The sequence below is a fragment of the Rhinolophus sinicus genome, chromosome 2 (assembly GCF_057876585.1).
Source record: "Rhinolophus sinicus isolate RSI-liver-muscle chromosome 2, RSI-T2T, whole genome shotgun sequence".
Lineage (NCBI taxonomy): Eukaryota > Metazoa > Chordata > Mammalia > Chiroptera > Rhinolophidae > Rhinolophus > Rhinolophus sinicus.
Window position 1 is genome coordinate 159,132,034 of NC_142502.1, and position 26,650 is coordinate 159,158,683.

At 44.3% G+C, this 26,650-nt stretch overlaps 1 protein-coding gene across 2 annotated transcripts in view; it reads right to left on the reverse strand.

Moving 5' to 3' along the window:
- PRKCE (protein kinase C epsilon) overlaps positions 1 to 26,650 on the reverse strand; it is a 469,174-nt gene that overhangs the window by 285,260 nt on the left and 157,264 nt on the right. For both annotated transcript variants that reach the window (XM_019748625.3, XM_019748626.3), the window contains one exon: positions 10,597 to 10,660. In XM_019748625.3, the coding sequence (XP_019604184.1) occupies positions 10,597 to 10,660 (64 nt within the window). The remainder of the gene's footprint in view (positions 1 to 10,596; positions 10,661 to 26,650) is intronic.

Sequence of the window (26,650 nt, forward strand, 5' to 3'; positions counted from 1 at the left end):
CCTGCCTACCTCAGTGGAGGATCACATAAAGGTAAGTTCTAGCAAGGTCCCTGGGTGAGTTATTTTAATTAAAGCCCCAGGAACCAGGAGAAAATTAGCACAGTGGGATCAAATTCAAGCACTACTCAATACTGGAGGGTATTTATAGAAAAACAAACACAAAAACAAAACAAAAAGTCCAGTATCCTGACTGGGTGCTTTTTGTCTTCCTGGTATAAACTGGTTCGTGTTCTCCTAGCTGAAGAACACTAACGCTACACATTTTGACCTTCTGCAGACAAAGTTGGGACTGGAAAACCAAGGCCTGGGTGTCACTGCCCACTCTCCCTAAGAATACCAAGTGCCTTCTCGGCCCCTTTCTCAGAAGAAAGGAGAATGGGGAAGGAAAAGATACTAAACTGAAAAGGATTCAAAGGTATTGACTTTGAGATGGACTAAATGGTTGGAAGTGGGGAAAGGGAGAAATCAGTAGATTCCCGTTTTAATTTTCCATCAGATAGAGACTGGTGCCTGCTCAGCATGGTTTGGGGGGAAATCACAGGTCTTGTCGTCTCTTGTTACACAAAGTGTTGTCCAAGGACCAGCAGCATGAGCGTCTCTTGGGAGCTGGGGACAAATGCAGCATCTCAGGCCCCACCCCAGGCCCACTGAGTCAGAATCTGAATTTTCCAATTTTAGTATATGTGCTGTCAAAGCGAGCACAGAATCTGAATTTTCAAAGGAACCCCAGGTGATTCACAGTAAACTCTTTAAGCTTCATTTTTCCCACATGTAAAAGAGGGATAATAAAATCTATCTGGTACATCTATTTAAGCTTAAACAAAGTAATCTCCGTACAGAGATTTGGCTTAAAAAATTTTATTCTCTCCTACTTCCTCCTTTCAGGTGCCTGGCTGGTACGGACTTCACCAGCTTTTGACTCAGAACTAGGAGCGAGCAGGCTGTCTTAGTCCCATCACCTCTCCACGTACAGAGGAGGCCACCAAGCCCCAAGTGGAATAGATGACTCTTTGCTGACATGCCCTAGCTTGGGAGCTCCTAGTGGACAAGGCCTAGGTCTGTTTCATCTTTGTTTCTCTAGCTCTTAGCATGGTGTCTGGCATACAGCAGACTCAGTATGTGTTTGTTCAGTCAATCAGTAAACCAAGTAATTGACTAATTGTGGAGCAGGAACTACAATGCAGGTGTCTAAGAAATCCTAGTCCCAATAACACATAGATACACCTGAAAGTCAACTTAACTTCCCCTGAATTCACACTTCTCGACAATTCCAAAAGAATTCACACCTGGCTAATAATAGAGGCACTGAACTAATCACCACTATTTTCATTGTCAGGAAACAGGCAAACCTAAGTGCCTGGAGAGTAGGAATAACCCACTGGCAGCTGACTTGCCCGCCTTAGCTGGGCAGAAGGTACCCCAGCTGGTGAAGACAGGCTGCGGAGACAACCAGGCCTGGAACAAGCCTGATCCTAAACACTGGAGAGTGATCCCTGGTGCCAATAAAAATGCCACCATGGTCTAGTTCTGTTTCCTCACCCAAAGAGAGATTATTACCTCCTTTTCGGGGTTGCCATGAGGAGCTGATGAGGGCATGTGGAAGTGTTGGTGAATGTCATTTATGGACTTACTCCAGGGAGAGCCCTCAAGTGGAAGGAAGTCTCTTCAATGTCCCACTTCATACTGTTGTACCAGCTACGCAGTAGCTAAAACACATTACTGTGCTGAGCTTACTAGTCTACTGCTCTCCTTCTGTAAGAGCACAGATACCTGAGAACAGGGACCATGTTCATTAGCTCTACAATCCCAGTGTCTCGTATAGTTTAGACAAGCAAATAAGGGATGTTTTAATGAAGGAAACTGGCCAAAGGGGAGACAGAACAGGTGATTCACAGACATTCGTTCTCATATGTGTATGCGTGTGCGGAAGCCAATACGCACACCTCCACAGGCCCCCACAAGCTCACACTAAAGATTTATCATAAAGAAGGAAAGATAAAAGTCCCAGTGTTAGCTCAAATAAGATTGTGAATATACTTGATTGTGAAAACATGAATGTTTCAACAAAACTAGGTAATAAGAAAAATCAATAAAACTGTCAGCACCGGTCAATTTCAACTGGATAAAAGAATAAAGTAGGGCCGGCCCGGTGGCTCAGGCTGTTGGAGCTCCATGCTCCTAACTCTGAAGGCTGCCGGTTCGATTCCCACATGGGCCAGTGGGCTCTCAACCACAAGGTTGACAGTTCGATTCCTCGAGTCCCGCAAGGGATGGTGGGCAGCGCCCCCTGCAACTGAGGTTGAACACGGCACCTTGAGCTGAGCTTCCCCTAAGCTCCCGGATGGCTCAATTGGTTGGAGCGCGTCCTCTCAACCACAAGGTTGCCGGTTCGACTCCCGCAAGGGACGGTGGGCTGTGCCCCGCTGCAACTAGCAATGGCAACTGGACCGGGTGCTGAGCTGTACCCTCCACAACTAAGACTGAAAGGACAACAACTTGAAGCTGAACGGCACCCTCCACAACTAAGATTAAAAGGACAACAACTTGACTTGGGGAAAAAAAAAAAGTCCTGAAAGTACACACTGTTCCCCAATAAAGTCCTGTTCCCCTTCCCCAATTAAAAAAAAAAAAAATCTTAAAAAAAAAAAATACAGTAATTGGTCCTAAAAGACAACTCTCTAAGTTAATTTAGATGAATGGAAATACTCTTTTTTTGTTTTAAGCCAAATCACAAGAATATCAACAATAGTAAATGATTAAATTATAGGCTACTTTGACCCAGTATGATCTGAGCTACAAACATGAATTTCCCCAAAACAATCTACTTTATAAGACACAGAGATGATGTATAGCAAGACAACAAAGACAGAGAATAACAAAGCCAGGAAATACAGGGCTCAGTTCTTGACTAAACATCTATTATAAACTTGCCCTTTCTATAAGCTTATATCTTCAATATGACTCTTCCTTCCTCAATTACTTCATTAGTAAAACAGGCACACAAGACAACAGAGAATACACATCTATGCTCGCATAACGGCAGAGGGGAAGGAGGCTTATGAGTGATCCTAAGGAGCTCTGCTCTCCAAACACTCACGATTCAATTCCGTTTTTCATCTGCTAATGGTTGCCATTTGGTGTTGTTAACCGTGAAAGATTTATTTCAGAGGAACTGCTGTGCGTGCACAGCCTATTTGGAAGGAAATGAGGGTTTCTCGGCTTATTTCTCTTCAAGTATTTCACCATTGTCTCTTTGTGGCATTATGAGCCCCCTGATGGGTGTTTGGTGCTTGCTATTGTCAAGCTGATCCTCTTTGTCTTATCTGGTCACTTCTGGGAACAAGCATTTATTCCATCAGGAGAAAAGATGGAGCCAAATATCTGGAGACTAAGGGGCCCACGCCCCGAGTCTGAGTGTCAGGAGCAAGTAGTCGTGCTGGGGGCAGACTGTGGAGTACACATTACAAGATCAATGTTTCTGAACATCTGAATTTTGTTATTTTCACCCTTTTCAAGCACTGAGGCTGTCTCTGTACTGTACATGCTACTGGAGAATCTGACATGTCCATGCACGTCTAAGGAGCCTACGTGGGGAACCAGACCAGCATCTCATTGCCTAAGTCACCCCATAGGAGGGAGACCTCACAGAAGGGAGACCTATCAGCATCTTGGAGCTGGTACCTGACTTTGAAGTCCCCTGTTTGGGAAGGTCAGGGCTCTCTTTAACCTCTCCAGCCATGTATCTTATTAGAGACTGAATAGAACTTGAAAAGAGAAAGAGTGGGAGTGTCTGGGCTTGACGCCAGGACACTAGCTAGATAGGCTGGAGAGGAAGAGGATGAGTGGTAGCGTGCTTACCATGGGACTACATAAAATTGCTAAGGGAGGGGAGAGAGAGAGAGAGAGAGAGAGAGAGAGAGAGAGAGAGAGAGAGAGAGAGAGAGAGAGAGAGAGAGAGAGCAGAAATGATCACAAAGGGATGCCTGGACCTGCACTTGACCTTCTAATCACCTAAGTCCCATGCTTATAAAATGTGCTCTGCTCAATGTCCCAGACTTGACCAAACTTGATCTAGAACATTTCTCCTTCTTTGGGGCCAAGGTGAACGAGAGGCCTTGGCCACGAACACACATCCTTCAACCTTCAAACACAGCTTAATCATTTAAGGCATTTCATTTTCTTGTTTGCAAAGCATGAAAATTTCTGTCTGCAACACTGATGGCTGTCTTTGTTGGAGAGCTCCTAGAGAATGCAAACTGCATCGATGTAATTTATTGTGTCTATCCAGCCTTACCTAAACATAAGAGCATCAAAACTGTTTCTGACAATGATGACATGACACTGTCTGCTCAGTGTGGCCTCCTCACTTCTTCCCTATCCATCCAGATGACCTATTTTTTCCTTTGCAGCCCAAGCCCTGCCTCTTCCTTGAAGTTTTTCTGAGTTAGTCCAGCCCCAATTTATTCCCATTTGGAGAATTCTTGGTAACAACCGATTGGGCACTCGTTATGAGACTGCCTGACATTGTTCTCTAATGCTTTTGTGCTGCAAGCCGTCTTAGGTTCCTAAGTCAATTGCAAACTTCTTGAAGGCAAGGCCATGTGTTCATACGAATGTCATCTCTCATTTTCCACTTACCTCCCCACTTCCTCTTCCCCAAATCTAGGACAAGCACCAAACCGGGCATATTTACTAAACTACGTTGGGAACTATTGCTCATTTGAACAAATAGTTCTTTTTAACTTTTTCATAATCAGAAGGCATTCGATTAAATAATGCAGAATTTTGAAGGAAAAAGGTACGATTCTTATCAACCGAAGCGTCAATGGGACTCTGGGATCTGAGAGATATTATTAGATAGAACCTGCCCACTGACTGAGGCAGTTTCAAGAATCCTCCCCCTCTACGTCAACCCTGAAGGAAGGGCTCTAATGCTTGCTAGGGATATAAGGAAGATGATTAAGCTGCTGAAATTTGAGTCAGGTGTAGTTGCAGACCAAGACTTAGTTATGGATCCACCTTACAGAGAGCCTGAGAAGGAGCTCATTTCTGAACTGGGACCAATGGCGTTTTCATTTCTCAGAGAGTGGAAAAGGAACCTGTTTGTTTCTGAAAAGGACTGTGGGTCACCCTTGGATTCAAAACTAACAACTTTAGCTTTACAGTTCTGTAAAAAGCTTGCTGAAGAAAATAACTAAAAGTTAAAAAAAAAAAAAAGAAGTGAGGAGGTCTTTGCCAGGTTGGCAAACTCATGATGGGGCCGTGATTTAGAATGGGGCGCACTGGGTTGTAACCTGGGTTCTGGACCCAACTGGACCGTGTAATCCACCTTGTGGCTTTGCGTACATCGCTTGACTTCTTGCGCCACCATCTCCTACATGGAGGTCACACTGTCAGGAGCTGGCTCCACACACATTATTATCCAGGATGGACCAAAGCTGGTTCGATCACGTCTGTCTCTCTGTGCAACTTGAAAAAAGTCCAAAAGAGAGCTGAAAAGATGAGTTAAGATTTCTAAACTATCCCTTCAAAAAGGTTGTTGGGGATTTGATTGATTCAGCCTGAAGAAGAGGGATTTAATAATGGTCCTCAAATAGACGAAGGGCTTTTTTTACCCAGGGCCAGTGAGAGTATGAGGACCACATGTGCTCAGTCTGCACTGAGCAGGGAGGACACAGCCCTGGCCCCGACAAGGAAGGAGTTCTGACATTAAAGGCCGGAGGACACAAACAAGCTCGGGAATATCCTTTTGGGAAATACTTCATTGGCGGAAGCGTGGGGAAAAGCAAGTGAGAGAGGGAGGGAGGGACGGAGGGGGAGAGAGAGAGAGAGAGAGAGAGAGAGAGAGAGAGAGAGGATGGGCCAAAACTATGGCAAGATCTGAACTCTGCAGAAAGCAATGTCATAGCCATGGCCAGATATATTAGTCTATAGATTACGTCTTTGTCACTTTGCTATGTCCTTGGACTTTTTGGACATGTACACCCGGGAGTCCAAAACCTGTCCTCAAACATTTCCTCTGAATGGTTTCTCTGAACCTGCCTGCTGCTCCTTCAAGGGCACTGGGTTAGAGCTACCCCCACCTCCCTGCCCTCAGGTCTCCAGGGCCTTAGGATGTTTACTGAGCATCTCCCATTCAAGTGCACTGGACCAAGGCACCGTTCTGACAGCAATCGTATCGTAGTACCTATCAGAGGTACTATTATCCCCATTTATGGAGGAGAAATCGGAAGCTCTAAACTAGTAAGCACTAGAGCCAGGACTGAAACCCAGGACTGGTGGCCTCCTAGGCTGTTTCCAGTCTAGCCGCTGCCAGTCCCAGAGAGCAGACTTTCTGCTGTTCGTGGCTTCAGAAAGAAGCACAGAGGGGTGGATCCTGCCCCCTGCCCCTCATCTTCTGCTTCCACAATATACAGTCACTCCAGGACCTGACTGAACTGCATTGTTTGTGCTGCATGTATTGTAAAAACCATTCAGATTATTTTATATCTTCTGCATCTTAGTGGAGAAACAGCTTGGTGATCCAAACATACCCGTGAGGCCTACTTCTTGTTCTTTCTATTGTTGGTTTAGACACTGAAGAACTCTCCCAGGTGGATATTACACCTGGACAGAAGGCAGAGGAAGAAGAGCCTAGAAAGCCCAGGTCAGATTGATTGCCCCTCCTGTGGGAGCCTGTAAATCATGGAGCATTGTCACATTATTATAAAGAATAGAAATAATATACAAATGACGTCACAACAAAGGAAGAAATACTAACTAATGTGCACCGCAGGAAATAATAGTCTGCGCATTGGAGAATTACATTGTTGTGTATGCTTCTGTTACCTGGGATACTGATGCTCTGATTTATACAGTCTCTGGTGAGCCTGTAGTGCCCTATTTACCAGGAAAACAGGATCCTTACTTAGGATAACAGCAAAGCACTAAGAGGTGCCTGAGATGGGAGGGTCACAGAGGAGCATTCGAAGGTTTGCTACTTGGGATGATGTAGGGAAAGTGCCTCACACAGTACCTGTCAGAAAGAGTCCCTTTCTTTTAACCCCTCTATCTGCTACAGATACCAGCCAGCCCTCAGCCTTGAGCTCTGATAGACGTCTATTCAAATGATACCAAAGGACAAAATCACATGACCGGAGATGACCTTAACTGTCATCCAGCCTGACCCCTTACATCTGGGGTTAGGTTGCCTGGTTTAGCTAAAGCACACACTGGTCAAATCCCATTATGGTGAACTGCACAGGACGTGCAAGCACTGGAATTTTATTAGACAGTTAGAAATCACATTAGCTCCGGCTCTAGCAGACGTCAACGTCCAGGCTTTCTACAGTGTGTTAGTTAAAAAAAAAAAAATTCTTTGGCACATCCTAGAAGAGGAGGTGTATTCACACAGTCTCACCCCCGCACCTTTCTCTGAACTCTCTGGTATTTGCACATGTTGTAAACTTTGTGCAATTTCTATGAATATATTTTTTTCCATTGATGGGACTGGAGTGTTTGAAGGGAGGCCTGATGCAGAATAATAGAGTAGTGAAAATGTCAGTTATGCCTCATTTCAACTCTCTTTTCAACCTTCCGTGGAATACAAAGTTAGGTACTTTCACTAAAGAAAGCACGTAGTTTGTGGAGCCTAGCTACGGCAACCGTTTTCGCACTGGACCCTTCTCACGCAGCCTAGGTAACAAATGTGTTGGCTACGCATCCTCCACTCCTCTCCTTGCCCTCCCAACCCTCCAAAAACAAAACCACCTCTGGGTCAGGAGCCCTCAAAGTCCCAGCAGCAGGACAGAGAGAACAGATGAGGAGAACACAGAGCACAAGAAGATCAGCTTCTAGCAGGGTTTGCTGGAAGTCCTTCCCACCATCCAGGGAAAGAATCCCAAATCCAGCAACAGCAAGGGAAAAAAAGAGTAGAAAAAGTTCTCCTTTTCTTCAGAGCAACACATGCTAGCACTTTACAGAGTCTGGCATGCATCAGCATTTCTGAAGTAAACTCTATTTTCTTTAGATGAAAGAGATTTTCTTTCTTTCTTTTTTTTTTTTTTTTTAAAAAGGAGACTAAGAATTCAGCCCAGTGAAAATTGCTTTGGCCATTCACATGCAATAAGCCATAGAAGCAAGAAGAAAAAAAATCAATTGCTTTTGATTTATTTACTCATTCATTTGTCCATATCCTTTCTCTCTAATGTAAAAATGGACGTCTTCTATAATTTTGCAAGTCGTTAATCTTTTCAACGAAAAAAAGAATCCAAGCCTCCCATTGGTTGCCCAGCATCTTGGCACAGGAAATACATATTTAATTAATTATCCCTTTGTATATCGACTATGTAAAGAAAAAAAGGGGATTGATTTTGCTCATCAAATGTTTCTCCAGCGTCTGCAATTAGGAGGCCACTGTAATACAGGCGCACGTCGGAGATATAACGGGTTCCGTTCCAGACCACCACAATAAAGTGAGAATCGCAATACAGCGAGTCAGAATCTTTTTGCTAATAGATGGTCTTGCCTTCAGTTTGTAAAAAATGCAATATATGTGAAGCACAAGAAAGCAAAGCTCAATGAAACAAGGTCTCCTTCTATAGTGGACCCTTGAAGAAAGTGGGGTTAGGGGCACTGACCACTTATATGGTCAAAAATCCCCTTCACATATGTGGCACCCAATTGCAGATTGAAAATATGTACTTTTTCTTTTTCAGTATTTTTTTTTAAATTTTTTATTGGGGAATATTGGGGAACAGTGTGTTTTTCCAGGACCCATCAGCTCCAAGTCAAGTCATTGTTTTCAATCTAGTTGTGGAGGGCGCAGCTCACTGGTCCATGTGGGAATTGAACTGGCGACCTTGATGTTATGAGCTCTGCGCTCTAACTGAGCCAAGCAGCCGCCCACCGGCAGCTCAGCTCCAAGTCAAGCCGTTGTTTTCACTCTTAGCTGTGAAGGGCGCAGCTCACTGGCCCATGTGGGAATCGAACCGGTGACGTTGGTATTATGAGCACCACACTCTAACCAACTGAGTCAACTGGCTGCCCAAAAATATGTACTTTTAAGTCTGGTGAGACTGGGATCACACTCGTCTGAAAGCAATGCTTCACCTTACTGGCTGCTTTATTTCTTAATCTGGGTGGTTGGTACACTTGTGCTTGGTTTATTATTATTCTTTAGTCCCTTTTGTATGTCTTAAATATTTCATACTAAAGATTGCTAAATCCCCAAATCTTCTACAACAGATTCTATTCTGGGCTGTTCTGAGCTGAGAACAGAGAAGCAAAGTTGGAAACATCAAAATGTAATTTGCAACAAAGAACAAAAAATGTTAAGAGACCAATTTTGGAAGGATGTTTCAAGTTTTAAACCCATGCCAAATAATTTCAATCTATTCAAAGAGAACCAAATTCTTTTATGAGCCCCCTGTACACACAATTATTGAACACCTATTGAAACTGGGTAATAAATCAGCCAAATGAAAATCATCGGGCACCATTGTCAAGTGCATCATTTGAGCTGTTCCTTTGAATTCGCTTACATAATCTCTGCTCCCATTGAACCTTAAACTAGAGCTTCCTCCCTAAAGTAGAGGAGAACATGTGACTTTGTGCTTGTGCTCCCCGATATGCTGGAAGATGCTGTAAAAGGCCCGAGTCTGCTAGCCAGGTCCTGAGGGAGCTGTTTGGCCTTCCCTTTGGGCCACAGCCCCTGAACCCCATCTTTTTCTCATTGCCGAGAGGAAACTGCCTTGGTCTTCTGATCTTTCTGCCATGACATCAAAACCAACTGTTCTGTCCCCCTGCCCACGAAAGAGGAGAGGAAAAATAGTCCCGATAACTAAATTTCCATCCTAATTCCTAACTTTTCTAGAGCCCAAGTCTGCCACCACCTCCCTGTTCCTGTGTGGACAAGGTTTATTATCTGGTCTTCCCCTTTCCCCTGGCTGCTCAGGCCTCATGACCCAGCAAGCCCTTACCAGTAACAAGTGGACAAAGACAGGATCAAGAGCAGAGGGTGTATGAAGAAGAAAGAAGAAAAACCCAACTATCTGAGAACATCTATACCCTGTGTAATCAGCCAGCGGGGGTGGATGTTCCCTTACCTCATTATTACTCTTTAAGATCAGGGCTTGGCCCTACGTGAGGGACTGGCTAAAAAATAATAATTATTAAAATAATTAAAAAAAAAATAACACTTCAGTAAAAGCTCCAAAGAAAAAAAGATTCTGCCATGTGATACCTTATTTGTTGCATGTCTGAATACCGTTAGACCAACTGCTTTGACTTCCTTCCCATCACACACACACAACCCCCACGGGAGCCTCCAGGGAGACGCTGGAACTCCGTGGAAGCCCGCCTGGTGCACCAGCAGGCAGGAGCGTCGCTGTTACTGGCCTCACGTTGTAAGTCAAAAATCCTCCCTCTTGCTCCACCAAAGATAACAGATGGTTTGTCCCTATTGGTACACAGCATCTTCAAAATACCCTTTTTCCTTTAAAGTGTGCCAACTCATTAAATGTCACTATGAAACATGCCAGCTAAGGAAGGAAGGGAGAAACTGGAAGACAGAGGGTCAACAGAAGAGGAAAAGGATGAGAGGTCACGCTCTCCTACCTTCACCCGACGACCCTGAGAGATCGATGATGACATACACTCTGCCTTCTGGCTCCAGATCGATCTGCAATTAAGAAAATGACAGTGACTCTGTTAGTGCGTCTTGGGGGCACCCCAACAGTTCCATGACATTTCCACCCCAAGTGGCGAAAACCCATAGTCACAGCTCCATTCAATTAATCAGCCTACGGAGTGTCAAGTGCTCGGTGAACTTGGAACGAAGTAGAATCTGCACTTATGGACTGTCTACAATGTCCTGGATACAGTTTGACGAGGTCCACTGCACACCCAACTGGTAGTTCACCCCAGTGATTCTCAACTGGAAGTGATTTTGCTGCACAAAGGAAACACTGGCACAGGGGACACTGACACAGGGGACATTTAGGGAACACAAAAACATCTGGAGACATTTTTGTCATAACTAGAGAAGGGAATGGTGCTACTGGCATCTAACAGGTAGAGGCCAGGGCTGCTGCTAAATATTCTACAGCACACAGGACAGGACAATCCCCACAACAAAGAATGATCCAGCCCCAAATGCCAATAATGTCAAGGTTGAGAAACTCTGTGTTATCCCATTTTACCGATAAGGAAAGTTCCAAGGTAATGCTGAGATTCTGCCAAGATGGTCTAAAGAAACCTACGTTCTTTATACTGTACAAACTGCTCACAGGGGAAATAAGAGAAGCATAAGACACTATTCCTGCTCTTAAGGTGTTAAAAAAAACAAACCCCCAAAACAAACCAAAACAAAAGAAAACAAAAAACCAGAGAATAATGCTGACCCCAGCTTAATGATGAGGGAAACAGAATAACTGATAGAGAGTCTGCTGAGCCTGAAATCAGTGCAGAAGAGCAGTCTGGGAAGACCTCATGAAGGCAAGAAAGGAAGCCTTCAAGATGGAGGAAACCGCATAAGCAAAGCCAGAGACCATGCGTGGTCTGAACGAGCTGTGTGAGACTGAAGGCCCCTGTGCTCAGGCTGTGTGTCGGCACATGCATTCCGCAAACCTCAGATCCTACCAGGGTTTTAAAGGGAGAGGCGATATCACTAAAGTCTTACCACTGACCTTCACCCACTTTCACTTCCTCCCCCGACCTCCAAATCCAGCTAACTACTTCTACACAGAACCAGGCTGATAAAATCATACGAGGGGAGATAAGTCAGAGGGGCTAGGCCTCTTGTAGTTGAGACATTTTCGCAAGGTCTGACCCATCCTTACTGAACCAGTGTCCTCCATGAGAGAGAGTAGTAACTCTAGAAGCTATGGATGACCAAGTGGCCCTGGTAGCCGACCCCCACACGCACAATCCCACTGCTACACAGGACTCTAATTGGCTTATACGTGCCAGGCTTGTCTCCCCCACAAGCTGTGAATTTCTTGAGGGCAGGAAACACTACCCTCCTTTTCTTTTTCATCGTCCCCAGAAAAGAGCAGGAACACACTTAGCAAGCATTACTTAGGAAGGGTCATTGTGGTGAATACCTCCTGCTTCTTCAAGGTCAAGGTCAATTATCACCTCCTCTCTGAAGCCTTTCCAGATAGACCCAGTCAGAATTAATTACCTCCTTATGTGTATTCCCACAGTACACATGCATATCTTAACGATGGCTCCTATTAAACTGCGCTCTACGGTCCATATGTCTATCTCCTCTGCTAGACAGAAAGTATGAGAATCCTATTTGCATCCCTGGTGCTTAGCTCACTGTCTGTTTGTCAGGAGACACCCAATAAACATTTGAGGAAGTGGGAAAAGGCTCCAGGCTCAGAACTTCCAGAGCCTATTCTGGGATCATTTGCCCGTCCAAGGCCCTGTCCCCTGGAAAGGAGGCAGGCAGGTGATATGTACCAGTGACATTCAAACGAGGTGAGAGGGAAAAAGAGTCAGCTGGGCCATGAGCGCCATATACTCCCTGTGAGGTAAAAAACTCAGCTTGAACTGATATTCTCCAGGTTTCTCCCCCAACAGCTCACTCCACTCACAGTCTAGGTTCCCCGAGCCCCTCATGAGCCCTCTCTATTTCCAGACTCAGTCTTTCATGGTGGAGAGTGCTTACGGTTTCCCTCAGAGTTTCACTTTCATCAGCAGGGGTCTTCAATGCCTCCTAGGTGAGGCCCTTGGTGACATTTCACATGCTCGGTCAGGGCAGGGAGTGAGGGGTGCAGAAAACTCTCAGGTTGCCACACAGAAGCCATTCACCTAGGATCTGGAGCCTGAGATCCAAATGGGGACCAAATCATAAACTGGTGATGCCATGAGACGACTTTCCCCATTCTTCCACCCCAAGAGTCTGTGATTTTAGGTTTCTGGGTAAAGAAAATGTTCCCCAGCCCCCTCACCACTAGTACTGCCCCTCTGCTGCCCCACCCCGCCACAAGCATAACCCGGCCCCTGCACTGAATTACAAACAGGAAAACCGACAGTCGGCTCTACGGATCAGAGCCAAACCAGAATCCTATCCCTGCCACATTTCAAAAATATCAGGGGCCCCCTTGTCCAAAAGCATGGAATTTAAATAATGTATGCCTTTTAGAGATTAGATCACCCCTATTAAACCCTGCCGGCAAAATGAAACGCGTTCTCATATCCTCTAAGTCAGAGATTTCCCACGACTGTGGACTTCATTGGAGAAGTACAATGCTATCTGTGAAAAGCAGGGAGGAGACAGCAAAGGAATGAGATGGGCTGCGAGGCCGATCCGAAGGCAGGCAGCGTGCCTATCTTTACAAAATGGGAGTGAGAACTCGTGTCGGGAGGACAGGTCATTGACGATAAAATGTATTAGGATATTAACATTCAAGATAGCCATCAGGAACCATTTTAGCATCCACTGCTGCTTCAATGCCGATGAACTGCATTTCCAAACAGAAAAATAGAAATTAAGCTATTAAACATGCCAAAAGCAACAGAGAGCTTTGCAGCCTGGGCAGATGGCCGTCGAGCACTAGCAGAGCCCCAGCCAGCCAAGTGAGGAGGCTTTGAGAATTCATCTAGGGTGGTGCAACTTTACCGTGGGTGACTAGAGGGGTTATCAGCACAAAAGGTGGTGGAGTGTGGTGGAACTTCAGAGTCAAACTGGTTTAATCACAGATTCTGTTCACAGTCCCAAGGCCTGGATAATGAAGCTACATAGGTGCCCAACCATGCATAGCCTCTGCAAACTGTCTGTGGGCAACACCACCAGGCAGCTGGCACCACATAAAAGCAGGCCTCCTCCCTCCTCCTAACCATTCCCAGGGTTAGTTCTAAGCTCCTTTTCCGGAGCTCCAGGTCCATTCTCATTCTCCCAGATGCAACCCTATTTATCAAATCTCCTTGAACCTCATGCTTTTACTTGATGAGTCTTCCCAGCTACTATCTCTGTTTCTTTGATTATGATTCTCTTTCAAGCTCCAGCGTCGTTGGCAACCCCTCCAGCTGAGGCCAGAAGCAAGGCAAGAGAACAGCGAGAGAGACAAATGCAGCCTTTGGAGTCAGACGAGGGCTGGATTCCAAATTTGTCACTTACCAACTCAGGCAATTATTTACTCTCCCTGAGCCTCTGCCTCAATCTCTTCATCTGTGAAATGGGTTGTTGTGAAAACTCTATGAGAAATACATGCAAAGCTCTTGGCACTTAGGAGGTAGTCAGTGGTGGTGAAGAGTGAACTTACTGGCTCTGCGGCCTGAAGCAAGCAACTACGTTTTCTAAGCCTCAGAATGCTCCTCTGTGAGATGAAGGAAATGCTACAGGTCCTGTGTCATTTGGGCTGTCGTGATGTTAAATGAGATAATCTAGGGAAAGTGTTTAGCATGGTGCCTGGCGTGAAATCCTCAGTTGTCACTGACAACAATTGTTGTCATTGTTGTTATTAAAACGCCAAGTCTTCAAATCTGCCACTTACTCCAACATTCTTTCTACTATATCAAGCTTCCCTCAACAAAAAAGACATTTTCTTGCCCAGAGTTGATATTATTCCATGTTCTTCAAGGACATCTGATGACTGTAGTGAATATCAAATAAAGCACCAAGGTTAGGGTCCTGTACCCAGCACAGGGGAACCCCAGAGCAAGAACGGCTCGAACCCTCGTCCTCAGGCGGCTATGAGCTGCTTGTGAGAGGAGAAGGGAAGGGTGACCATGTGTTGTGTGAATGCCTGCTGAGCCTCAGGCACTGTGTTTGGTGCTTTACCTGCATTAGTTCATTTAATCTAGATGGCCAGCAACATTACCTACTTTTCTGATGGAAAAACTCGGGCTGAGACCTTGAAGCCAAACTCTCACTCAGGGCTGCCTGGAACACGCAGGAGAAGTGACTTTTATGGAGCTCTCATTCTAAGCCCTGCTTCGCCCTCGAAGCCTTCTCCGACAACCCAGTCCCAGGGTTCTCCTTCCACTATGCCTCTGTGTGTTCGTTTTCCTTCTCAGGTGCAACTGACTGGCTTTCCAGCCCGGCTGGTTTAAGGCAGAGCAATGCCTCCCATTACTTCGCCTTCACCCCCCGCTCCCCACCCAGACCTTGGAGAAGGTCTGGGCATAAACAGAGCTCCACTCCTTTGAGTTAGAGCAACGCAATGGGGAAAGAGCCGAAACCATCCATAGACCCATGAAAAAAGAAATCTCTGAAAAGCAAAAATACTCACAGGCACTTTTTGGGGGGTGGCGCCTAACCAATCACAAAGCCCTTCCCACACACTATTTCATGTATTCCTCTCAATTAACCTGTAAGATAACAAGTATTATTAGCGCCATTGTATGTATGACAACACTGAGGTTAAGGAAGTGGCCAAAACAGCCCAACGAGTGAGAACATTCCACTTCCCAACTCCAGGGGGCACCAATAACACAGCAGTCTCTCAATAAGTCCCCCGGAGCTGGGCAGCCCTGAGGTGACTGCAGAGTCGCAACTTGTACCCTCAACTCTAGACTCTCAGTCCAACATTCCCGACACCATGCCACACTTTCCAGTGGAACCCTGACCGCTCAGCCAGCACCTCACCCACGATGCCGCACTGGGCACCCCGCTTAGGAGTTACTGCCGCATGTCGTTGGGACCCACAGGCCGTTGCCTGTGTTTGGGGTCAGTCAAGTTCAAGGCAAAGAGGTCAGAAATTCAGACACGCTTCCTCCTAACCGTAGGCTCAACTTTCGCCGGGGACCTCTAGTCAACAGAACAACCCGCAAAACTGGGAACAGCCCCCAATTTGAGTTTCACTTCCTTTTCCATCTGTTGTCAGACACTAGGGCCTAGAAAGAAGCAAAACGTAGAGAGTGGGTCAGAAAAAGATGAATCCAGAAAGGATGAGAAGGAGGAAGAGAGGCTTGCACTACCCACGTTGCGCCAATTAAGTCTTAAATAATAGACTTTCCTTTTCACTTAGAGAAGAGTGGGAGTGAGGAAGGAGGAGGTGTAGGGGAGAAGAGAGAAGAATCAGGGATTTTTCCCAAAGCAGAGGACCCCCTGCCCAAGTCCTGCACCCTCTCTATCGCTGGCCCTTCTCCTCTGGAGGCATGTTGGGCACAGTGTGGGCTCCAGAGGTGTCTGGCATGGAAGAGGCAAGCCAGACAGAGCAGGAGACCGTCACAGAGCAGATGTCCTCCTAGTAGCTTCTTCTTTTGGAAAGCACAAGATATTGAGGCACTGCAGTGGGCAGCTCTTGAGCAGCTGCTGGGTGCAGACTTTGAAGATAACCGCTAATTAAATTAAAGACTCATCATTTGAAGAGGAGTATGCTACTAGCCCTACGGATAGAGTGCGTCAACTGGTTGAAAAGCAGAGATGCACATGTAATCACACATTTTAAGGGTTCCACTCTAACAGGCTTCCAATAGCGCTGACTTTCATAAAATAAGGGGAGTGGATTTTTTTTTTTTTCCAAACACCTTCCACAGCAGCGCAAAAATGTTACGCAGACTTTCATGTACATCCCTGCAGGGCAGAACCCTTTCTGTCCAACACATGGGAGGGATCTAATACATTTTTATACATGTTGGCTCAATGGTTGTATGGCCTGATTTTAAACCGGATCGGCACAAGTGAATTACAGAGATGATTTACTTGGGAAGCCATCAGCCTGTACACAAATGTTCCTAGCAGCTTCATTTATAACAGCTAAACACTGGAGACAACTCAAATGTCCAACAATAGGTCAATAAATACTTGAACCATGCTCCATCCACATGATGGGACCTTACTTACCATTAAAGAAGGGACTACTGATATATGCAGCAAAACGGATGCTATGGGAAGGAAACCAAACACAAGAGAGTATAGACTGTACCATTCCACTTACATGATGTTCTAGAACAGGCAAAACTAATCTATATTGACAAAAAACATACCTCCTGGAGGTGGAGGTGGGAACTGAATGCACAGATGCACAGAAGACCATTGAATGATTTTGCCAGTATTGTATTTTGAAGTATATATTCAATAAAAAAAAAAAAGAAAAAAACAGGCATGGAAGAACTTTTGGGGGAAAGAGACATTTTCTATACGTTGATTGGGTGCTGGTTACATGAATGTATATCTTTGTCAACTGCATCAAGCCATACACTTAAAATAGATGCATGTTTTTGCATGTAAATTACACCTCAATGAAGCCATTTTTTAAAGAGGAAAAAAAGAAGTCATCATTTCACATAAGGATTGCTCCACAATTTTCCTTTTAACTAACAAATCATCTTCCTACCCCTGGGGCATGTAAAATTTCATATTCCAGTTTTAAAAATAAAAGGATTCATTTGGAGTTCTTCAAGAGCATGTCTGTCACACAGCATAATGCACACCTACCTGTGTAGGCACAATGCACACACACACCCACGTGTGCAAAGCACACTCAGAGACACAGCCACCTTCTTCTGTCTTTTGTGATCAAAATACGATAACAGCGAGAAACACATCCCAAATGTAGGTTGGAGAGCCTGCTGAATTATTTAAATCTGTCTTTGTGTGTGTGGATCTCAATTTCCTCATATGTAAGACAAGACAATTAGACCGAATGTTCTAGAATGGCTTTTAATGACCTTACGGGTCTAAATATCCATGAATAGGGGACTTCTTAAATAAATTATGGTATACTTGTAGATCACTAAGCAAGCCCTAAGACAAAGAATAAAAAGATCTAAATGTACTGATTGACATGAAACTATCTCTGGGATATATGAAGTGGGGAATAAAAGCAAGGTGCGGTGTGTTTACTACGCTAGACTACCACGTGAATAAAATGGGTGTGTATGTGAATATACATGCACACACACACACACACACACACACACACACACACACACACACACATATAGTCTTTCACACACTTGTTACCCATAGGTTATCTCTAGAAGGAGTCTTAGTCAAAAGGAAACGGATTGCCTCAGGGAACAGAAATCAGGTAAGGGAGTTTATTTTTCACTCTATGGTGTTTTGAACCATTTGATTTTTTAAATCGTGTTTTTGAGTTAGCTTGTTACAAAATTTAAGTCAATGCCATTTTTGCTAACTATTTCTAACCTCCAACCCCCCAGAGAGCAGCTTGCTTCAGCTACCAGACACGTCTTAAATAAATGTCCTTCAAAACTGGCTGACAGAGTGCTTTCCCATCCCCCGGAAACCAACTGAGCAGCAGCCACCACCTCTGTGTGACACTCCTGTCGCCTGGACAGGAGGCCTATGTCACAGATCCTAGCTCTCCACAGGCCACAAATGGAGTCAATGCAAGTTAGCACCTGCTTCCTCTTTTCAGCAGGCTCAGAAATAGACCCTGAGAGCTGGCTCCCTCTGATGACAGAGGTGGCTAAAAACAAATAACTCTGTGTGTACGCAAATGCTTTCCTGCACTGAGAAAACATCCAAAGGTGCCGAACCTAATATTGAGAGCAGGTAATGGTCTGCAAAGCATTGCCCGGTCACAGTATAGTTTTTCTATCTTCTTTCGGGAAAATGGCAGTGTGTGACTGTATATCCTACCTAAGAGATGTTGGGTAAAAACAGCAGGACTTGTAGCCACTGACCCCCAGTGTTCTGAAGTGAAAAATACGCACTACCAATCTCCACTTTGCATTTTGCTTTGCAATGGTCTCTCTCACGCAGTGTATTTGCATGTGTGTGCTCTTTTCTACATTTCCTATTTTTTACACTAAGCCAACACATTGCAGTGATTCAGAGCAAAGGCTCTGAAGCTGGCCTACTTGGGTTTAAATCCCAGTTACAAGCTGTGTGGCCCTTGCTTTCATTTCCTCATCTATAAATGGAGAATGTCAGTGGCACCTGCCTCATAATGTTGTTGGGAGGATTAAATGAGATGGTTTAATTTAAACACTTGGAGCTGTGCCTGGCACACAACTAGCATCCTATAAATGTAAGCTGTCTGGTGATTATAGCTATTTCCCACTTAGACTGCAAGCAACTCTAGGGCAGAACCATGTGCTCCTTTTGGGGGTTCTGCGGTTCGTGATTGATGGCTGGGCACAAAGCAGGTAATCCCTAGACACGCCAATTGAAACTGAATGGATCCAGGTGGAACAGAGGCAAGCTCAGCTGGGAGCTCAGGACTGTGCCACCAGAAAAGTCATCTTCAGATCAGGAACTTTTCTGTCTCTGTAATATCACAATGCAGCAGAACCTTTCATAAATGGCTTCTCACAAAGATGTTCGGTTCCTGACTCCCTTCAAAACCCAAGACATTATAAATGTCATTCGTCACTTCGTGCTCCTCAAGAAGAAAGACTGTTTTATTCTTAATAATAATCACAACTCTTGTGAATACCTTTTATGGAGCACTTTACTGGTGCTCTCTAGATGAGGGAGGCAATACCCTTATTCTTAAACATCTCAGGGATGAGAACACTGAGGATTAGGGATTTAAGGGGCTTGTCCATATTCTCACAGCTTCAAGAAGAAGCAGCAACACTCTCCAACTCCAGACCCAATGGCCTGTTCCTTGGGGCCTGGCATGCTGTTTAACAAATGGCCTGGGCTCAAGGAGATGGGGTGGAAAGAACACATTGTGAGCTGCTCAAGGAGCTCACACTGTATGCGGGATGACAGAGCTTCTTCTTGGGCATAAGAACAATGAAAGTAACGCTCCTTCATGGTCCTGGAGCTCACAGTTGAAGGTATACCAAACCCACAGCAAAACAGCGGGGAGGTTCGGACAACAAGATATACATACAAGTGCAGCATGCATAACTTTGGGGAATAAGTGCCCTCCCGGAAAGCACTGTATGGAGATTTTACATATATCAAATCCTATTTGCCACCCCTTTTCATCCTATAATTGTAACTATATCCTATGAGAAGAAACAGTTTTCTAAAAATCATAGAAGCATGAAATTTAAGAGTCATAATCAACTTAAAAATCACTTGGTTTAAATAAGCAAAGAAATAAAATTCAGGGTAAATTTTTTTTCTTCTATTTTGCCTATCAAATTCGCCAAAGCTGTTTTGGGGCTATGCATTGCTGTGTTACTTGCTTATGAAAAGACAAACAAATCTAAGTATCATAATGTGTTCAGTTTAAAAAAACAAAAACAAAAAAAAACACATGTCACTTTATAATGAGAAGCAACAGCCCACTGCCCCATGATTCCCCAGAGGGAGCCAATTCTAATCATTTCTATTTGGGTTTTTCTGGTGGTCATTGTCATGTCCCTAAATATAAAGTTTATGCCTCAATGTCCTGATTGCTTAGACATTCTCTCTTGCCTTGCTGATGTGATAGACGTGGACTTAACTGACTCACCACCTCCCTCTGCTTCCCCTCCACAAAATAATTATACATCACAATTCTTAGCTCCTCCTCTGTTCGTCTCTCTAACAGCAAAAAGTAATCCAAAATGTCAATTTCTTGATCTACTAACTACAGACAATATCCCTTGACCCTCCACATTCTAACTAGAGGACGTTAGTGCTTCCAGCCTTTTCCCTCCTCTGCCTGCTTCTCACCCCACCCCCCGTGCCTTTATTGTTAGACTATCAACACTGACAACATATCGGTGTTGCTCTCTAACTGTAGTTGAGTTACGTGCTTTATGTATACATTGGTTGTAAAATATGAAAGCTAATTAATAGTGTTTACTTATTATGACTTTGTAAATGGTATTACATATACTTCCTTTTCCATGGGTCCAATGTGAGAACCCAAGTGCCACTCAATGGAGAAAAGAACTAGTATCAAATTCAAATGAATTTTTTTTTCCACTCTACCAATTGTCTTTCTCAGATCTTCACGTTTCCCCAGGGTCCTTTCTCTCAGGGCTTGCCTTTCTGGAGACCCCCACTGTCCTCCTCTTCCTAATCTGGACTGACCTCTCCCTGGTTTGCTGCGTAGATAAAGTGCTGTCATGTCTTTTCACTGCTGTGCTGGGTGCACCTACTGGTACTGGAATCCATCATCTTCCTTGTTCTGGGTTATTCCCTTGTTTTTCACAGTAAAGTACATTCTAATGGATATATTGATTAAGAGTGAGTGTGTAGAAAGCCGGCTTTCTAAGAACTCGCCTGCCTGCCCTCACAATTGACAGTTTGACTGGATATAGAAATCTAGGTTCAAAAAAAAAATCATTATCAGAACTTACTTCTAACGTAAACAATGACAATGGACTAATGTCAGCTTGATTTCTGTTGCTCAGTAGATAACTTTGTTTTGTTTTGACTCTCTGGAAGTTTGAAAATCTTTTCTTTATCTTTGGTGTTCTGAAATTTCACACTGATATGTCCTAGGGTGTGTGTGTTTGTTTGTTTTTGATTCACTGTACTGAATGAAACTGAACTTGTGGGAGATGCTCTTCTATTTGCTCTTTGCTATTGTCTTCTTCTCCATTGTCTCTATGAAACTCCTATTATTCAGATGTTGGACCAACAGAATTAATGCCTATGTCTCTTACTATTTGGTATATATATATTTCCATTTCTCTTTTCAGTCCATGTTCTAGATTTCCTTGACTTTATCTTACAACCCTTTCACTGAACTTTTATTTCTAATAACATGTTGAGTTCCGGAAATATTTCCTATTTTTATGCATTCTTTCTCATAGCATCTTTTTCTTTTCCTGGTTTATGGATGCAATATATTTCTGTGGACACTGGCACATCTGCCTTAGGGTTAGAGAGTGGGAGCCACCATTATAGCAGGGGGTACCCACACCAGCCTTGGTATTTCTCACCAAACCATTGGACCTTTTTTATGAATTTTCCTTTTTTTTTTTTTTTTACACTTGCAGTTAGCGTCTGGCTCCAAGTCCTTCGGTTGTAAGAGTAGGAAGCATATAGTTCCACACTCCGACCTTCAGGTAGTCACATACATGTATTTTCAGTTCCATATCTCACTCCTGATCCCTGAGGTAAATAACTACAGTCTCCAAACCTGGAGCCCCTTAGGGTTCTATGGAATAGCTGGCTCTAGGCCAGGCTTCAGTGCCTCTATCCTATTCCATCAGTTGCCACCCTGCCCTCTATTTTCATCCTCAGAAATTCACTGGAATAGCTTGATGATAACTTCTTTCTGCTTACTTGGTGTTAGAAAATGTTATCTCCCCACAGCACACACACAGTTTTTTTTCCTTTTCTATTACGTAGATTGGGTCTCGGGTAGGCAAAGAAACAAACACATTTGCCCTAAGACCACCTTGAATGGAAAATTAAAAAAAACAAAAAAAACATGTTATCTTAAATGATATTATCCAGTGCTGGTGAGAGTGGGGAGAAATAGGCCCTCTGACACACTGCTGATGAACTGTAAATTGGTACAAAATTTGTAGAGTGGTTTGGCGTTATATAACAAAAATCCTTTGACCTAGCAATTCTCCTTCTGTGTGATTATCCCAAATCACACATGTGCAAAACAATTTCAATACAAAGATGATCATTACAGCATTTTTAAAGAGTATAAAATTAGAAACTAATTGTCCAATAATAGCAAACTATTTAAATAAATTGTGGCATATTCAAATAATTAAATACCAAGCCATAGTGAAAAAAAATCTTGTAGAATTATGCTTAATGATATGGAAAGATATTCAAAATATGGCATTAAGTGGAGGAAAAATGAGATTATAGAGGGATATATATTTTATAATCCAATTTTGTAAAAATAAAATGTATATGGGTGGGTACATGCAGAAAAGGGGAAAAAAGGTTATCTATGGGGGAGTGGAATAATGTGATTTTTTTCTTTGTGCATAGCCATAGTGTTCTAAACTTTGTACTTTCCTTCCACTTTCTACTTTAACTTGTGATTTAAAAAGAAAATCAAAGAATAAATCTGTTGTTGCTTGAAGAAGAACATTATGTAGCTCAATCCCCTCATGTACAGTTAGGGAAACTGAGGCACAGTGAGCAGTAAGGTGAAGTGATCTATTCAGGCATCTGAGAACATGACCCAGAGCTGATGTCCCAGGCCTTACAAAAGGAGCAGGCGAATGCAGCTGGACACACAAGTTAGACATACGTACGCTACGCCCACACCAACATCTGAACTAGGAGGGAAGGTACTTTCTGCAGCACGCAGCAACGGGCATGTGTATATTGTTCAAGCTCTGAATGTCAGAATATGCCCGTAAGCCACAGCTGTGTATCACAGATATGAGATTTCTATATAATATTCTGGACAAGCACAAAAAAGAGCTACATCACATGTATATTGTGTTATAAACCGTATTAACGAGATTCTATGAACTCACTCTGACGTTGAGGACAGTTTAGGGCCATCTACAATCACTAGTTAATTAAGGGAAGCAGGGCTTGAAATAAAGAGAAGACGTAAACCACTCCCCAAGCACAAAGAGAGTCCTCAGCCTTTCGAAGATGCCAAAGAAAAATCGAGTTTGAAACTTTCAAATCTGTCCTTATGAGAGTCCATGCTGTGTTTATTGCCCATAGTAGACGTAACTGGAAGCTAGTTTTAGTTCATAGATCTTTTCTAAGGTGAATCTTTTGTTGGTTTTCATTTAGAGATTTCATGCCTTGGTTGCAAGAAGGGAGGTTTCAAAGTTTGGGTCGGGTGACTGTGCGTTAAATTTTCTATTAATTTATCATGGAAGGCCTTCCCAATACTCACCTGAGCCAGCCCTGCAGATTTCTGGGAGGATGACAGAAGCATAACAGGCATGGGGAAGGGATAGGGCAGGACTGGCCTTTGCCAGGAGTGGAAGGAGATGGGCACGACTGGAGCAGAGTGAAGGGAGGAGAAGTGGGAGACGAGGTCAGAGAGGCAGAGTGCAGTTAGTATTCGGGCTCTGGCTCTGAGCCGATGGGGAGCCAGAGGAGAGTTGGAGCAGAGTAGTGACTTGCTGTGACTTATACTTTGAAAGGCTCACTCTGGCTACTGTGTGGAGAACAAACCTTAGGCAGACATGAGGAAGCACGAAGGCCACTCAGGAGGCTATTGCAATAACCCAGACGAGAGTTGGAGGCTATTATAATAGTCCAGGTGAGAAATGGTGGTGGTTAGGAAGGGTGGGGCGTAGTGCAGATGATGGGAAATGGTCAGAGCCTGAAGCTGTTTTCAAGGGATTGGATGCATTGTGTGAGATAAAGAGAGGGCTCAAGGCTAGCATGGAGACTTTTGGTCTGAGCAAAACGTGGAGCTACCCTTAGCTGAGCAACAGCCTGTGAGTGGAGCAGTGTGAGTGGGGCAGCAGGAGCAGAGTTTGGACAGACTCGGATGGAGACAACTCTGAGACAGCCAGAGATAACTGGATATACGAACCTGAAGTTTAGGAGAAAAGTCCAAGCGTAAGATCTGGATTCGGTAGTCACCAGCAAACAGATGGGACACATTCAAAGTACCTGACCCATGATTCCGACATCCAAAAACCTCTAAAAGCTGGGCATTTTTTTTTTTTTTTTTTTTTTTTGCAATTTGGGTCAAAATCATTTAGCAACAAACCGTGATCCAATCTGACCCAAGGCTGTTTATTGTCTATATTTATTCCACTTAGTGTGAACTTATACAATTTATACAGTTGTGTTATTGAAATATTAATTTGTTTCGCCATAAAGGGCCACCCAAGAATCTGCTGGGAGGTATTATGTAATATTCAGAGTATATATTATATTAACCTTCTAGAATCAAAAAGTCTGAATTTCTAAAATCTGGCCCTAAGGGTTTTGGATAAGGGATTTAGATCTGTAGTTTGAGCCATGAGACTGGAGGGCTGAGAACTGATCCCAGGAGCCCTCCAACATATAGAGGTTGGGACGACAAGAGACCTGCACAGATATCTGAAAAGACCTTGACACAGAGGCCTGACCTCTACCACCCTGGGTGGGGTCCACTTTGACTTCCCTCCAAACCAGCTCGACCAAACATACACACTCGGCACAGACATGTGGCTTATAAAAGCTGTGTGTTTGTTTTGAACTTTCTATATGTCTTCAAAAGAGACAGCAAAAACATTCTCTCTGTCTCTCTCTCTCTCTCTTTCTGTCTCTGTCTCTCTGTCTCTCTCTCTCTCTCACACACACACACACAGAGTTTTTATTAAGTCTGTTGTAACACTGACTTCATGCATTGCTGCACTAACTCCCTGCGCTTGTTGCAAAATGGGGTTTGTGTGATGAGAAAAAAAATGTAGAAAAACTGAAATAATGCTTGAAGGTGGCATAAAGACATTTCCTGTTTCTGGGAAGCCTGTGTGCCAGCTGCTATTGCTCTAATCGATTGTGTGTCCCTCCCCTGACTAGTAAATACACCGACTCTAAAATTCTGTCAGGAGGCTGTGGCAGGGGTCTGTAGTGGGGCACCCCAAGTCCCAGGTCTGTTGCAGGAAAACACTGGAGCCAGAGGCTGGTGCTGGAGCCCCCCGCCCAAGGTTCCCTCTTAGGCTGCAAAGCCACACGGTCCCCACAGGGGCATGTGTTCTAAGGCGAGACACAGGAAAGGAGTGAAAGGATTCAGAACCAAGGCCAAGTGAAGATGATGGTAACATAGCTGCTGTTATGGAAGCTATTATTCCTATGTTCATTCCTGGGGATAAACACGCTCCAGAGTGGGCAGGTTTGCTGAAGATAAGTAGCCTTGTAAACAGTTAAAAATAAAAAGGAAAATGAATCCAACTCACGAATCCATCTAGCCCATCACATGGCCCCAGGTTCTGCTGCTTTCCTAGGCCCCACTACCCAGCCTCCCCCATTTACTTCTGCTGTCCTAGATGGATCTTCCTAGGCTCAGAAAACCTCCATGTCAGCCTAAACTGTTGGCTCACTGATCTTCTAAGGAAGAAGAGAAAGAAAAGACAAGAAATTTCTATCAGAAATTCTGGAAGCCCCTTCACTTATAAACAGATGAGCAACACACAACAAATAAGAAAACCCCATGGAGGCAGGGGGTGGTGATAATTAAATACCAGCTGGAAAATTGGAAATTGGTCATGATAACTATTGAAACTGGGTTATAGATACATGAGGGTCACTATTCTAGTCTGTTGTCATGCGGGAGACCCTGCTCGCTGTGCCATTTGTCGTGCGGGGCGGCCTGCGGGGTCTCTGCTCCCGCTCCCCATACAAGAACGCAGGATATGGTGAGGCCAAAAAGGAACACCCACGGAGCCACAGGTAGGGGAGTCATACCACTATATTCTCTCTGGCGGCACTATACTCTCACTGGAGGCTGGATCCACACTGTCCGCAAACCGCCATCCACACTTGCCAGCCCAGCCGCCATCTTCTTGCTAGCCCCCATTCTTCTTTCTCTCCCCTCTTCTAGCGTAGCCATGGCAGTTATATTAGTGGCCAATGGCTCACTGGTTACAGCTGACGGTCAACTAGCCACAGTTGCTGGCCATGCAATCACAGTTGATGGCCATTTATTACCTGAGCCAGCACCTGTCTATGTGAGGCCAAGAGCCTGGAAACTACTTTCTGGGGCTCTGCCCCCACATCTGTCTACCTCTGTACAGGTCTGAAAATTTCCAGGACAAGACATAAAGAAGAGGAAGAGGAGGAGAAGGGAGGGACTTAGGGAAGGCGGGTGGGAGGAAGTGGATACCTTCAATATCCCAATTGGACTGATGTCCCATGGCTCATCGTAGGTTTTCTTAAAGACCTCAGCTGGGGAGCAGGGTGCCTCATTTAACC